The 15153-nt window shown below is 37.6% G+C and overlaps 1 protein-coding gene across 4 annotated transcripts in view; it reads left to right on the top strand.

Annotated features, from left to right (window-relative positions):
* Positions 1–1772: 1772 nt before the first annotated feature.
* Positions 1773–15153, top strand: part of clstn1 (calsyntenin 1) — a 53008-nt gene continuing 39627 nt past the window's right edge. For 3 of the 4 annotated variants that reach the window (XM_073875398.1, XM_073875396.1, XM_073875395.1), the window contains exon 1: positions 1774–2074. In XM_073875398.1, the coding sequence (XP_073731499.1) occupies positions 1990–2074 (85 nt within the window). In that variant the 5' untranslated portion in view covers positions 1774–1989. Of the gene's footprint in view, positions 2075–15153 lie in introns of all 4 variants that reach the window. The other variant, XM_073875397.1, reaches the window with a different exon arrangement.

Here is a 15153-nt window from a genome sequence, read left to right as displayed (position 1 = left end):
CAAAAGATGTAGAATATGGCATTGACAAATGCATTCAGTACTTGCACAGACAGGAGCCAAAGTTAAAGATGGATGGTATAACTCCAGTGTACAGCCAAAAATGCGAGATAAAGCCAAAAAATGCTAATAGGAGTGGAAAATTTGAGAAATTTTATATAAGGTTTAGTTAGTACTTGTGGCAATAAAATAAATCTGAGTCAGACGTGTATATTATTTTATTCATGCACTTACATTTATGCATTAGGCAGACGCTTTTATCCAAAGCAACTTACATTACAAGGTGTTTCCATAAACTTGAGCAATGCACCAACTATGCTACAATAACAGCTAACTGTGTTTTGTGCATTCCTGCATTCTGTCTATCTGGCATACATTCCTGTTTATAAAGTTCCTCCATCACATAACAGCCCAGATCACCATGACTGCCCGTTCGTCTGTTACTATTGGAAACAGAGGAAAGAATATACTGAAGCTTGTTATAAAAGAAGAGCACTGGAGTTTTATGGCATATCCAAACTCTACAAAAGTGACCCAGTCTTATTATCTCTGAAGGCAATGCTTGACACGAGAAGATGGGACTCTAAATTTCCCCCTGCTTTTAGGCAGGAATGATGCATCAAGCCTGGTGAATAGCATTATTTCACATAGACTTTTCTTGCATGTCTTGAATGGTTGCTAGAGAATTGTTGTTTTCTTTAGTCTCTTGTGAAGATTTTTTCATAAGATGATTCACTGAGCAAACAACAGGAATGAAAAATTAAAAGAATTCACCTCGTAAATAAAGCCATGGGTGGGCTCAGCAGGCGAACAAAGCTATCTCGTAATCTTCAACACCAAAAAATTGACGGGCTGGAAAATTTTGGGTGTCATCATGCTGAAGTACACAGAAAAGAGGTTTGATAGGCTATAGAAAATCAGGAAAACTGAATTGTTGAAATTGTATGATTTTTTATGATTACAGCCATTATGATAAAAATAGGAGGTTCTGTGTGTGCCCAAAGAAATGCTGATAAAGAATAGGACTGGTGGCCACTTAGCCAAAACACTAATTTAAAATATTATGGTTACATTATTAAGAAAGTTGGTTGCTATAAAAAACAAAACTAATAGATAGAGGTATGGACAGTTAATAGCATCTTACACAGCTTCTTAAAGGGACCAAAAATAACTATAGCTTATATTCCTCAGGCTTGACCTCTCACCTCTCATTTAAGAAAATCTATACCCCCACCCCTCTCCCTCAGCCTCCCTCATCCATTTTCAGATGTCCTTCAACTCAGAAGAAACAAAACTAACTCATTGGCCAAAGGGGTTTATAAAATGCAATAATGAAACAAATGTATATACCTGTTTTATACAGAAAAGGAGGAAAAACAAAAATCACTTCTATTTTATTTTAATTTAGAAGTAATTTTAGAAGAAATAAACTAAGTTTAGCCTATACTTAAATGCAAATCTATACAACAACCATTGAGCAATAAAAAATGGCTGGTAACTTGCCTAAAATTACATTTATCATATCATTATACAAATAATAATTAACGCCCCGATGCAGCACTGCAATATAAATCCTAAATGGTGCACAGCAAATCATAATGTTTACGCTTGAGCACTTTAGGATGAATGTATATAGGCTACTGTTTTTACACACCCCAAACCGCATGTTTTTAATGCAAACCCTGCCTTTCTCCCTCTGTGGTTTGACTATGCAAAGGGCAAAGCGGGCGGCCCGCGCGCCCACAATAACAGTGGTGACGTCAGTCGGGCACCGCTCCCGTTGGATGCAGCTGCGGAGCGGCGAGAAAGAGAGAGAGACTGAACGGTGATTGAGAGAGCAGAGCGGCGGCAGCCATCTTAGATCTACCGCACTAATCCCACATTCACATCTTCTGGATATTATTATAACACTGAGTGAAATCTGATTTTCTCGGTCGAGAGAAGCCAGAGTGAGACTGTTTGAAGCTTTACGCGTTTCTTTACAACGACGGGATGCGGATCCGTGAGGTAAAACCTTTCGCGTCTGCAGTCGGTCTGCTTTTGGGACTATTATGCGCGGTGGAGGCAGTTAAAGTAAGCGAGACCAAAATATTATTATTATTTTTTAATACAAATAAGAATATCTCTTTATATATTAATGTTTTTAAGCGATGTCTCTTTATCCTTCTCTCTCGAGTGAAGACGTAATATAAGAGCTGGAAGATTAAAATAGCAGGAAATAATAATTTAGAATATGTATGAAACATTGTTAATGTTTCTGTAAGTATGCTCATTTAGGGAAAAATTATCTGAAATAATTCAGTCGCAGCGCGTGGATGTTGCGTCCACCAGTGTCACGCGCACTCATACATCGATCGCACCTTAATAAAAATCTATCTTTTCTGTAATTTCTCGTCTCATGCTAAAATGTATCTTTAGTTCGTTGCAGTGGATGCCAACCTTAAAGTATCCGCTTCACTTGACATCTATTTTTAACTGTCAATCATTTACATCAACAATTTTCGGTGCCCACACCCGTGGCCAAGAATTTAGACATGTTGCTATTTGTCAAAAGGCATATTGCTTTAAATCTGAATTTTTATATGTCTGAATTTGACTACTCAATATCCCCAACCTACTCATTCAGTTTTATAAGATACATTGTTTGTGTGTCATTCTTTTGTTATTTGAACCGATAAAATGATTAAGGGTAGAGATAAAAGGCCGCGCGCATTGCAGATCCCGCGTGGATTACTGTATGTGGTCTGATTTTAAACCTTCATCTCTGTCACGGCACACTCGCAGCCAAATAGCACTGAAGGACATCGCTGCAGGTGCACGCGCAGAACACACACACACACACACACACACACACACACACACACACACACACACACACACACACACACACACACACACACACACACACACACACACACACACACACAACCATTATACATTTCTGTTTAATGTGGAAATGGGATTATGTCTTTATATGTGTGATGTAAATGCATTTGCATTTTAATAGAAAAAACAGCGTTACTTAATTAATAAAGGCAATCATATTCGTTTTTGCATGTGCATGCCGATAGTAAACATTTCAATAAATAGGTTGTTGATTTTTCTGTGGTTCTGTTCGTGGGTGGAGTCCAAAAACATCTACCCACTAATGTTTATCCAAAGCAACTTCTCATCAGTATGTGTGTTCTGTGGGAGTCGAACCCATGACTTTTGCATTGCTAATGCGAAAGCTCTAACAAATGAGCAACAGGAACAGCCTGTTTTAGCCTAAAATGTTCACATGAGTGGGTTGAATGCTTTAACATCAAAATTACTTTATTTAAACCTAATTCCCATTTAAAGTTGACAGCAAATTCAGATTTTTTGAGAAACATTTGGTTCCCCTATATTCGAGTTTCTGTTGTGTATATGGAGCATAAATGTATGCAGACTCCACAGAAGAATAAGGTGTCTGACATGGTTTTTGTTATTCTAGGATAAGTTTATTAAGCTTGATGGATTACACATGGTTTCTTTGAGTTTGCCCAGCTTTGTTTAAACACACCTGCTCACTTCACTGCTGTTATCAGTTAAGTGGAGTAAAAGCCACACCTTTACACTGAACTGTGTAGCCTGGCAAACAGTCATGAGATGACCAGCTTTGAAGTGATATACTTTCTGTTTATTTGAACAGTTATTCAATGCTTCCACAGATGGCTGCTGGATTTTATGTTCTATTGTCAGATATTTACCATAACATTTTAAATGCACCTTTATAAATTTGTTGTGCATCCAATAAACAATGTTGTAATGTAGTTTCATACTCTGTGCATGATGCACCTGCATAAGTCAGTACACAGCTGTTACTATCAAATCTTTATTCATTTAATTGTAATTGTAAAGTTTGTTAAGTAAAATTGATGACAGAATGAAGTCTCAGTTTGAGATCTTTGGATAACTAAAATTAAAGAGTGAACTCCTTCTGCTGTTGACAGATGGTTGTCAGATTTTAAGTTTTAATAGACAAAGTTACAAAATCCAAACTCTCAAACTAGACTGCTTGTGATTTATGTGTTAACAAAAGTCTGGAAGATCTTAACTTGTACAGCCCTTAAGCACAGCAACACATTTCAGATAGGAGGAGGTTTCACATAAACAGCTGCTCGCTCGGCACCCGTGCCCCCGGTCAAATGTTTTGCCTGTTTCAGCAGACTGAATCCTGTAGCTTTATGTCTTACCAAGTTACAGATTTCTTGATGGAAATTCTCAGAGGATGCTTTCCATAAAAACTAAAACATTTTTCATGCATTGGTTTTGCAGATATCTAGACATCCATTAGCACTTCTCTTCTGCAGTGTAGGCTGTTGAAGGGCACATTAATTCTGGGAGCAGAAGACGAATAAAAAAAGCTGAGCAGACTCTCCTCAGGCGGTTCTCTTATTGTTCCTCACAGAGAAACTCACGTTACAGTCGCCGTCTGATTTACTTTTTAAATATTTTTAAGGTTTATTTAACTTGACTGTTAAAATAATTAGGTTTAATTTAATCTTAAATAGGGTTTTACATATTTATATCAGTTGTTTATCTTTTGTGTCTGCCATAATATATGTTATGCTATTTATTCATGGAATTTGAACTCTGGGAAACAAAGGGTCTCTTGGCCAGAGCCGCGTGCCGCAAAAAGAACGTCACTCACAATGTGCCCACTGTTAGGCACAACATAAATATTCAACATGTATATCAAATCTTGAATTCCAAGGGCTTTGTAAGCATAACAGATAACAAACCATTGCGTCTATTTTTAAAAATATAGCTACACTTTGTGATTTTGGTGAGGGCAGGGGTGACAGAGATTCCTTTAGACAATCATCTTAGTCACAGTGGCGGCTGGGCAGTCAGTTGTAGTTTCATTGACCTCTTTGCGAGCTGAATTGAGTCAGTGATCTGTCAATAATGGGTCATTACTGAATATTTGGTCTATTGTTGATCTTATGCTGCGTTTACACCAACCGCGTTTCAGGCGTCAAAATCGCGTCTACCGCGCCTAGTTTGCCGCTTGAACAGTTTGAATGCATTCGCGCATGTAGGGCGAAGTAAACACGTGGAAAAAGCAAGCATTTGATGGGCGTCAGCCGTCAGAGCAAAATACGCTTCTTGTGGGAGGGGCAAGTGCTATGCGGTTGTCTGTTTGCAAGATGACTGATGTTGATTGTGCATTTATCAAGAGGGTTATCGGTTTGTATTTGGTAACCTTACAATAGGGGGAAAATAAACTACGTGTGTCGATAAATGTCGAGTGACTCAAAAGTGAAATGTGTATTACAACTTACCAGGTTGCCCAATGTCCTCACTGACACTCTTCCAAGCGAGCTCCTTTTTATTCCTGTCTCTATAGAAATAAGAACTTGTGTCGTATAGCTCCGGGCGACTGCTTACGGACAATATCAAGCGTTCCTTCAGGTTGAATGAGTGACTCCGGGCGGGGCTGCCGCTACAGCAGCAGGCAGGCTCCTGATTGGTTAATGCGGCGTGAAATTTCGGCAAAGTTAAAATTTTTCAACTTGGGCGTCAAACACAAAATGCACAAAAAGCACCATTCGCCTGTACCGCGCCAGCTGCTTAATAGACGCGAGAATGAGGCGGAAACACGTCTTCTGCGCTGCGCCAAACGCCTCATCCGCTCCGCGAGACCTCCAGACGCACGTCAGCGTGTCTTTACATTGACTTAACATTGAAATCACTCGCGCTTCACACCTCTACCACGGCTGGTGTAAACGCAACATAACTAAATCAGTAAGTGGCATATAAATTAAAGATTTCTTTTTAGTTAGCTTTGCTTACTGTGATCTGCTGAGAAGTTGGTTTATGAATTGTTACTTGTATTTATTATGTGAATGCTTTTTCCAGGGCCACTTATGGCTATAGATATCATCAGTATGTCTGTTTCCTATCACCAATCAACTAGCAGTTAAGCTAAAGGAATATGCCTAACAGATGTGGAAGTCTTCATGCTATGCTATTTAGAGTTGAAAGAGAAAATCTTTTTTTGTGGGGGGGGGTCACCGAAGAACAGAAGAACAAAGGCTTACAGATCATTCTTCAGCGAGATGTTAATGTGGACCATTTTGAAACCTTTTAGTGCCGTAATGTAACCCTATCCCTAACCTCATTACCTGATTTCATTTCAGGTCAAGCTAGTACACTTGCTATAAAGAGAGCCTATCCATTTGCTATCTGTTGTTTCACCTTTGTTGGCCTGATAAGTACATCCCTCTGGATCCTGCAGCTCATGGCGTCAGTGCCGTGAGCTCCATGGGAACAGGTAACCAGAGAGTAGGTGTTACCTGTGTGGAGAGCTCTGTGCCACACAGCCTCCGGAGACTTGAAAAACAACTCTGTGTTTGTGATTGTGGCTCACTTTCACTCTCACTGGGCCATTGTGTGCCTCATACTTAACTGTGATTGAGCACCATTCACACCGCCCTGCCCCCATTCGCCCCTAAAACTGCTTTCCCATGTTGGTCTGTTGCATTCGCTCTGGTGGACAAACAGACACTTTCTTGAGTACACATTGAACCCCTGCTATGGTGTGGCTAAAAATCCTGTATAACTGGTAGATAGTTTGGGAAACGCAGAACAGGGACCCTACGTTTGTGCAGAGGGTCTCTAAACTCAATGAACAATCAATTCTCTGTGACTGATGAGGTTCGCTTTAACAGGCAGTGCCATTTTTTAATTCCCGTGCAAACATTTAAGTGTGGCTGTCAGGTTAAACCGCTAACAAATTAGAAAACTACTTGTTAGGTCAGACTCAGCCGGCTTTGTTTTGGCTGTTTATTAACACCTTTAAAAAAAGGGGTTTCAAAGTGCAAGCTTTTAAAAACGACACCGCTATCGTGTCTGTGTAAACAATGGTGACATCATGCGCATGCGTATAACATGTTCAGACGGCATGTGACATAGCAAACTGCTGGCCTGTCATGCATAATACCGTGTTTTTAGTGGGCTTTTTTACGTATTTGTGTAAACGGGAATTGTTTTGATAACAATGACCAAGGATTTGCCGATAACGATAATCAAGGTGGGCACTAAGTGCCGAAAACCGATAAATTAGCCGATAGTTTACTGAATTCAAACACAACACTCATAACTCATTCACTGAGCTCAAACATAACTTTATTACCTAATTAGAATACAGAATTGACTAAATAATTTGCACTTTTAAGTATATATATATATATATATATATATATATATATATATATATATATATATCTGAACTGTTGTAAAACAAATTAAAAATTTAATGACGTCAGTAAACAAATTTTGGTCGGGCATGTTACCTTGAGAAGTTCATCATAAAACTACAGCATGCTATACACTGGTGTGTATAAAAAAAGACGCTGCGCAACCCTTTGACAAAAACCTAGCACTTTCGAGTCCTGTGATTTCTCCAAACGCCTTAAGAGCACATTATTCTATTCAAAATATTTTTTTTCTACGCTTAATATAATGTTCGAATCCTCTCAGCCTTGTTGGGAAACATATATGTTACAACTAATGCAGCATCTAATCTATTTCTTACTTATATAGGTTTATAATTTGTAATAATAAAATATGACAACGTGAACTGTATTGTACTGTACCTTTTTACTTGGTTTTACTTCCACGTGCAATTTATCCCTGATCCCTGCGGTGCTTAGGATCACATCACGTGTCAAAACATCCAGCATTAGGCGTTAATTGTGTTTAGCCAGTAGAGGGCACTCTACTACTTTGTAATGTAGAGCTTTCCCGTCGTCTTCCCTGTTGCGTCTTCAAAAAATTAACCAGAAAAAAATCAGTCTAAATCTGCATTCTAGAGGTCGAACGATTCATCGGGTTTGCCGATAACGATAACTATCATTCATCATTATCGGGAAATCCGATGAATTGTTCAACCTCTAGATAACAATATGCGAAAAATGCAAAAAAGCTGTTTTTTGAGTACATTGTTGTTTTGTCAACATACTTGTATAAAAGTCTACCGTGTGTGCATACATAATCAAAATTTTAACAATTATATTTATGTCCTTCTTTTAGAAAACACTCAAAAACTCGAGATTATGTCATAATGTGTCATGTTGTTTTAATTTTTATGCTAAATAGCTTTGTGTGTTTGTTCTAAAGCATAAATAGTTGTGATTTTTATTAGGGCTGGGATGATTAATAATGGGATTTGCTAGCTATGCTTCTCAACGAATTACGTTAAAATGCCAAAAGGCAGGGGGCACTCTCGTGCAGAAAATCAATATGCGCCACAGAAGAAGTACCATTTATACACAGCTTGCTTCAGAAAATGCATATAAGCACATTTATATTGCTGTTCTTCAAGAATTTTCATAATGATAAAGAATATTTATAATGATTGTGCTCAAATGCATGTTATAAACCTCTCAAACTCACATTTTAGATTGATAAGGACTTCTTACTGATCAAAGAGCAGTATTACATGAATGAGTTGTGAATATCACCTTTGCACTTCATAATCGATAACAAGCAGGTATATTAATGTGTGTCACGATTTGAAACACCTCTAATTTGTATCGGATCAGACCATTGTAATGGTGGGTTAGGTTTGTCTTCGTCTTGCATTTTTTACCTGATAATGGGTTCTACTCAGTAAAGACTTCGAAACAGAGTAGCAGGGGGTTGCTTGAAAGTGATCTGCCAAGGTGTAGATCAACCATTAACTTTTACAATCTGTGATAGACGCTGAAGTGAAGCAGCTGTATGAGACAGTCTGTGAGAAATCGCAGTTCGCTCACACTGTAGGTGAGAACAGAGGCGTCTGCAGTGTTAATTGACAAAGGAGATGGTAGATCACACTTTGAGTGTGATCACTATGACGGAAAATGTTTCTGGGCCATACTGACCGGAAATACCTCACTAGCCTATTTAAATTTGGGCATACATAAACAGAACACAGGAGGAAGTCTGATCTGCTTGGTTAAAGCTTTCCTTGAATTTTTTGAGGGTTTTCACTGCTTAATATATAACAAGCACAGATTTGCATACTGATGTGAAAAGTCACGCTGTCCCATCTTTATGGTGGTGCTTGAGAGATTCTGGCAGATGGATGGACGAGCATGGCTGACACAATAACCTTTGCTCTGCCCTCATCAATCAAACATCACGATGCAAAGAGCGCACACATTCAAACTCTTGTTATTGTTTCGGAGGTCTGCGAGTTGAATTCACATGTTTGAGAATATCATTTCGACTTGCTCACTGTTTTTAGGATGGCCATTTACTGGCCCCCCCATTCCCCCATGTCCAATAGTGGGCAAAATTAGACCGAACAGAAGTATTTGTTGTAATTGCTTATGCTTGACTGCAATAGAAACAATTTCTCGTGGGTTCCTGACATTAAATAACATTACATAAATTGCTTCCGTTTACCAGTAATGATAAATTTGGCCCTGTGGAGTAATTTATGACCAAATAATTGCCGGAATAGGTCTTGCTGATTTCCTTTGGAGTCCCACCACCTAAATGTAATATTCTCAGGTCTTTAAATTGTTAAACAATGGTTAGATGATAAAAGTTTATTAAAAACAACACAATTATTTGAAAAGTAGCTTGTTATAGTTTCGACTTTAGAAAAACTTTTTTTACATAGTTTGAATATTATAATTCTTTTTAGAACAATGTATGAATTTTTCTGATGTTAATTTTTATTAAGTAAGGAATAATTGACGACAAGCCGTTTAATTATTCCAAAATAATTAATGCAGAGAAAATAGTCCTACTCATAATAGCATTTACGGCCAAATTTTTTGTCAAATGTCTTTTAAAATAAAACATCAGAACAATGTCTTATGGTGTGGTAACTGTGGTATAGGTGAAAAAATTTACTCTGGTCCGTTGAATTATCCGTAAATAGTGCACATCCACAATTAACAGCCACTCATTACCACTTCGGGCTGCATTATTTTTAATATTTCAATGACCCGTTTTGACATTTTTCCGGCAATCCACAATACCGCTATTATCCAGCAGGTTGTCTTTTGCAACTTATAAAACCCGGAGGTATCACTCTAGGGCAGGGGTCCCCAACCTTTTTCTCACCACGGACCGGTTTCAGCTTTAAAAAAATTTCGCGGACCGGGAGTGAGATTGGGGGGGGGGGGGTGGAGGTTTGGGGTCGCTGAGTTGCTGTTCAAACAAAGTGCTGAAAATCCTCCTTTTCGAAATGTACGTTTTAAACGGAATTAAAGATAACAACCATGCATTAGGAAAATTAATAATTGCTTTACTTAGGCTATAGTATATTTTCTATAGACTTGTAAAACCATATTTTGGCGGATTGTTTTTTACTTTCATTGTTTTTACTAGTTTTCCTGCCCATTTAGTCTTAATAATTAATGGATCCTAAACGAACTTGGCTTGCTGTTCTTGAAGGCAGCTCGAATCTTGGTCGGGCTCGAGAGCCAATTCCAAGTAACAGAAGAGATGAAAAATGCAGTGAAGGAGGAGAGACGCCAGAAGAATTTCGGCTGGGCGCAGAGGCACGGAGACTTACGTTCACCCCCAACACAGTCTCACGGGAAGTCGTGTTATAGTAACGAAAAATTTTGATTAATTTATTCGTGTTTGATGACACGAATTTCCGCTGTTTTTCGTGTCTCTGGAGATGAATGTCTTTTTCGTCCTTCCCAGCACGAATTTCTATCAATGGCTGTTCGTGTCTGTGATTAATGATGATTGCCAAGTTTAGGTTCCTTTCAAACCTACGTTTAAAGTGTAGCTGTTAAAATATTATTAGCCTAATAGTTTATTTTGATCATGGTGCTACGATCGATGGATAATTCTGAAGTTGTTTTAAAGAAGAATAAAATAATTACTTTTCAGTCATTTGCGCTGTCACACAGTTGAACGTCTCCGCATATGTACATCATTGCGACGTACATTTGCAAATGATTCATAAAGTCATACCTCCGCAATTCTTTTATCGATTGTGTTTTAGAAGTACTGTAGCCTATGCTCAAACTCTAATGACAGCAATGTGATCGCTGATGCGCTGGTAGAGAGAGAGAGGCGGAGAAAAAGAGAGAGAGCGCGGCTCTGTACAAAAGTGGAAATGATTGATGTTATTTGTAGTCGGCTCTTAAAGTACAAAATACCCGATTAAGCTATTACGTGGCTATTATACAAAATTTTTTCGGGACGTTCTTGCGACCCGGTGGCAACTTGTCCACGACCCAGTACTGGGTCGCGACCCGGTGGTTGGGGACCTCTGCTCTAGGGCAAACAGCTGTATGTCCGTGTATGTTTTGAGGATCGCTCTGAATCTGAACTCTAACAAAAGTTCTTCACAAAAATTTTATTTTTTTAGCTTTTTGCTCAAAATTTGGTGTTTTTAAAGAAACCTACCCATATTTGAGAGGTGATAATTAGAGAACTAATGAAGGTAGAATGAAACTTTTTTTTTTAAGCAGAGGGTATGTTCTTTCATTTGATATATTGCATGTTTACATATTTAAAGAAGAACATTTTCTGGGAGGCATTAAACTTTTGTGAAAATCATGAAAAATGCTGGCTCTGGCTAGCAACTTTAAAAAAAAAAAACACTGGCGAGGAAAGAGTTTGATTGAGCAATGTGTTAACAGTCCAAAGGTCATGGGTTTGATGCCAGGGAACACACATACTGAAAAAATTTATATCTTAAATGAAGTCACTCTAAATAAAAGCATCTACCAAATGCTTAAATGTAATACGTGTCTTAAATCTGCTGTAATTTAAGATTCCCTTTTCATGTTCCAAAAATTATAGTGTGATCTGAACGAAACGAGAATAACTGTGTCCGTGACCTATGACTCACTTCAAAGCATATGTGTCACATCACAACACTTTGTAAAGTTGCACAGGTCTGTGACCTTGTGAGTAAATGAAACAAGAGCATCTCATTATGGGATTAGATGTCAATGGGTTTACATGTTGGCTAACAGGATTGCATGCCAGGCATAGCACAACAGTCCGTGACCCAGACCTCCCATCTGTGTTGGGCACATGCTGCCTGCCGAGACATCTTACAATAATATTTTTGATCAGTCACTAACACTTTGGCTGCATATGGTCTGCTTCTTAACCTACATTTTGGTGACACTGTCTAAGTGAGTTGGGCATGGATGGGCATGTAAAAAAAAATTGACTTTGCGATTCTCTGCTTGCCAACTTCAATATGTGGGTTGGAATGCTGAGATTAGCAGTTTGCATTATAAGGATGCTGCTTGTTCAAGGTGACTCCAAATGAACGTGGCAGACAGCGCTTATTTAACCCTATAGACATCTATTCTCAGAACACACACAGGAAGCAGTTAGCCAGACGTTTTCTTAAGCTTGGCCTAAAATCCCCAATTCTGAGTGCTAGTAATTAGGAGACAGTTCCAAGTCAACCGTGTCTTCCTATTACACTGCATCATTAGCCACTAATTTCAGTCCGCATGCATTCAAAAGGTTTAATGAGGGCTAAATGGCTTAATTTGCTGATATTAGCCAAATCACAGTAATCTGGAGCTTGGATGGTGGTTACGCTTGTCAAGTTAAAATATTGTTTACTGCAGTTTTAAAAGTAGACCATTTAGCTCTAATGATCATGTTTTGTAGATTGTTAGCAAACACAATACTCGATTTGGTGGGCCCAAAACTTACCACCCTGCCGTTAGAGTATTGGGTGTGGTTTGAAAGACTTCACTCTCATGGATCTCTGATATTCTGATAGATATTTTGAGTGACAAAGTTTAAATGTCATTGGTTATCGGATGTTTACGAGTCAAGTCTAGTTGTCATATGTTTTTCTTTACAAGATATTTCAGAACCAGTTTGATTTGAATCTAGCTTTAAATAGATTTTAGAAATAGGTTTAACTCATTCCCCGCCAGCCATTTATTTGAAAAGTTGCACGCCAGCATTTTTGTGATTTTTACCTAAGTTTCACAAAATGCCTTTCAGAAAAAATTTCTTGTAAAAATATATAAACATTCAAATATATCAAATGAAAGAACAGACCCTCTGCTTTTAAACAAATAAATAAAACAGGGAAAAAACATTTTAATCCTATTTATATTTTTTCTCTGCTTATAAACTCTTTAACATGGGTATTTTTCTTTAAAAATACAACTTTTTAAGCAAAAAGCTGAAACAATTGCATTTTTGTGAAGGTATTTAAGAGATCAGATTCAGAAAGATTATCAAAACATACACAGAGTTTAAAATTAGAAAATAACGTTTTGGCTTTAGTTTTTTCATAAATTGGGTAAGTGCACCATCTATTAGGGGTGTAATGATTAACCGTGCAAATGCATGTTTTCTCAATGAATGAATTTGAATGAATTACGGCGAAATCCAGGCACATCCGAACGCCAGGGGGCGCTCCCGTGCAGAAACTCTCTTTGTGCCACCGAAGAAGTAGCATTACGAATCCTATTCCAGGAAATGTTTACAGGAATATTTATATCACTGTTATTCAAATTGTTTCAGGTATTTTCATGATAATATTGAATATTTTATATTATTTTGTTTAACGAGTGTTGCTTTTTTAAATGCACGTTATAAACGAATCCGACTCGTTATGATTTTAGATTGGTAAGGACTTCCTACTGACCAAATGCCGTAGTACACGCACAAGCTGTGCATGAAATAAAGAATCCCAGCCTTGCGATTCAGAATCGATTTCAGACAGGCATTTTTAATGGGATACACGGTTGAATCGTTACATCCCTACCATCTATCACGTTTTTTATGCAATTTTTTTTTAATTGACGAGAACTTGTCAATGGCGGGGAGAGAGTTACTTTTGCTAAAAATGCTTAAAATATTATTTGTTTCTTTCACATTAGTATCATTTTGCTTCAGAAAACATATTAACACACTGGAGTCTTTTGGAAAACTTTAATGATGGATGGATGTGCTTTTTGGAGTTTCAATGTTTTGAGTAAAAAAGATAAAACAACACTGACAGCATTTTAATGCTCCAGTTCGCAACTTTTGCCTCTCTGTCCCCATCTCTGTTTGAAAAATAAAATTGCAGGTTACTTTACATACTTATCTTTACGTGTATTGAAAATCAACTGACATTTCCCATGAAGTTAGACACGACAGCTCAACTTAAAAATCATTGTTATATTGAATTGTGGTATTGTAAGGAAAAATTTTGAACACTAATTTTTTTGTACTTGCTTATAGTTGATTTTTTTTAAAGGGGACATTCATGAAAATCTTAGAAGTGCTATAATTGGGTCCCAGTTCTTCTATTAACCTAGAAAATATAAAAAAGATCAACCCAGTAACTTTGTTTTGGTAAACCATTCTCTGCAAGCATCTGATAAAAAATAGGTAATTGAAATTTGGCTCCCCTTGTGATGTCAGAATGAGATAATATGCCACTATCCAACCATGACACTGCCATTTAGTGCAGAGATCAGCTTAATTGCATGTAAAAGGAATGGCAGATTTTTGCTCATAGCTATAAAGTGACAATTTTAACATGCTTTAGTAATAAATTATCTATATAGTATTTTGAGCTAAAACTTTACATACACACTCTTGGGACACCAAAGATTTATTTTACATCTTAAAAAAGTTTTGTGAAATGTTCCCTTTAACAAAAAAATTACTGTGTATATAAAATTATTAATTGCTCAATTGTCTTATACATCTTGGATGGCATAAGGGTGAGGGAATTTGCATATTTGGTTGAACTGTTTATTTATAATACTTGGGGGTTTAGGGGTATGTTTAAATTATACATATTTACTGCACGTTGTATAAACCTCTTCAGACTTTGACAGAATTAAGTGTTTCCCTTTATAGTCATCTGTTTTACATACACATGTCTCAGCACTTTTTATACGGCTGTTGCCATTAGGAGATGCTGTTTTGATGTGCAGTAATTATCACTATGAGCCCACTATATCTGAAGTGCTTCTATGTGAAATGGATGTAAAACAAGCATCTGGCTGCATGACGCCATAAACTGTTGCCATGTGCCAGAATCACACAGCACTCCGAAATTATATCAACCACATCAGAGCTCTTTTGGTAATGTGTTTCATTTACTGCCAGCCTCATAACCAGACCTTCCTCATTGATGCCCAGCTATTCAGTCGGTAATGATGGAAGCCGGAAATTTGCACA

The sequence above is a fragment of the Misgurnus anguillicaudatus genome, chromosome 13, assembly GCF_027580225.2.
Source record: "Misgurnus anguillicaudatus chromosome 13, ASM2758022v2, whole genome shotgun sequence".
NCBI classification, from domain to species: Eukaryota; Metazoa; Chordata; class Actinopteri; order Cypriniformes; family Cobitidae; genus Misgurnus; species Misgurnus anguillicaudatus.
The sequence above is the reverse complement of the archived record's forward strand: the minus strand, read 5'-3'. Positions and strand labels throughout refer to the sequence as shown.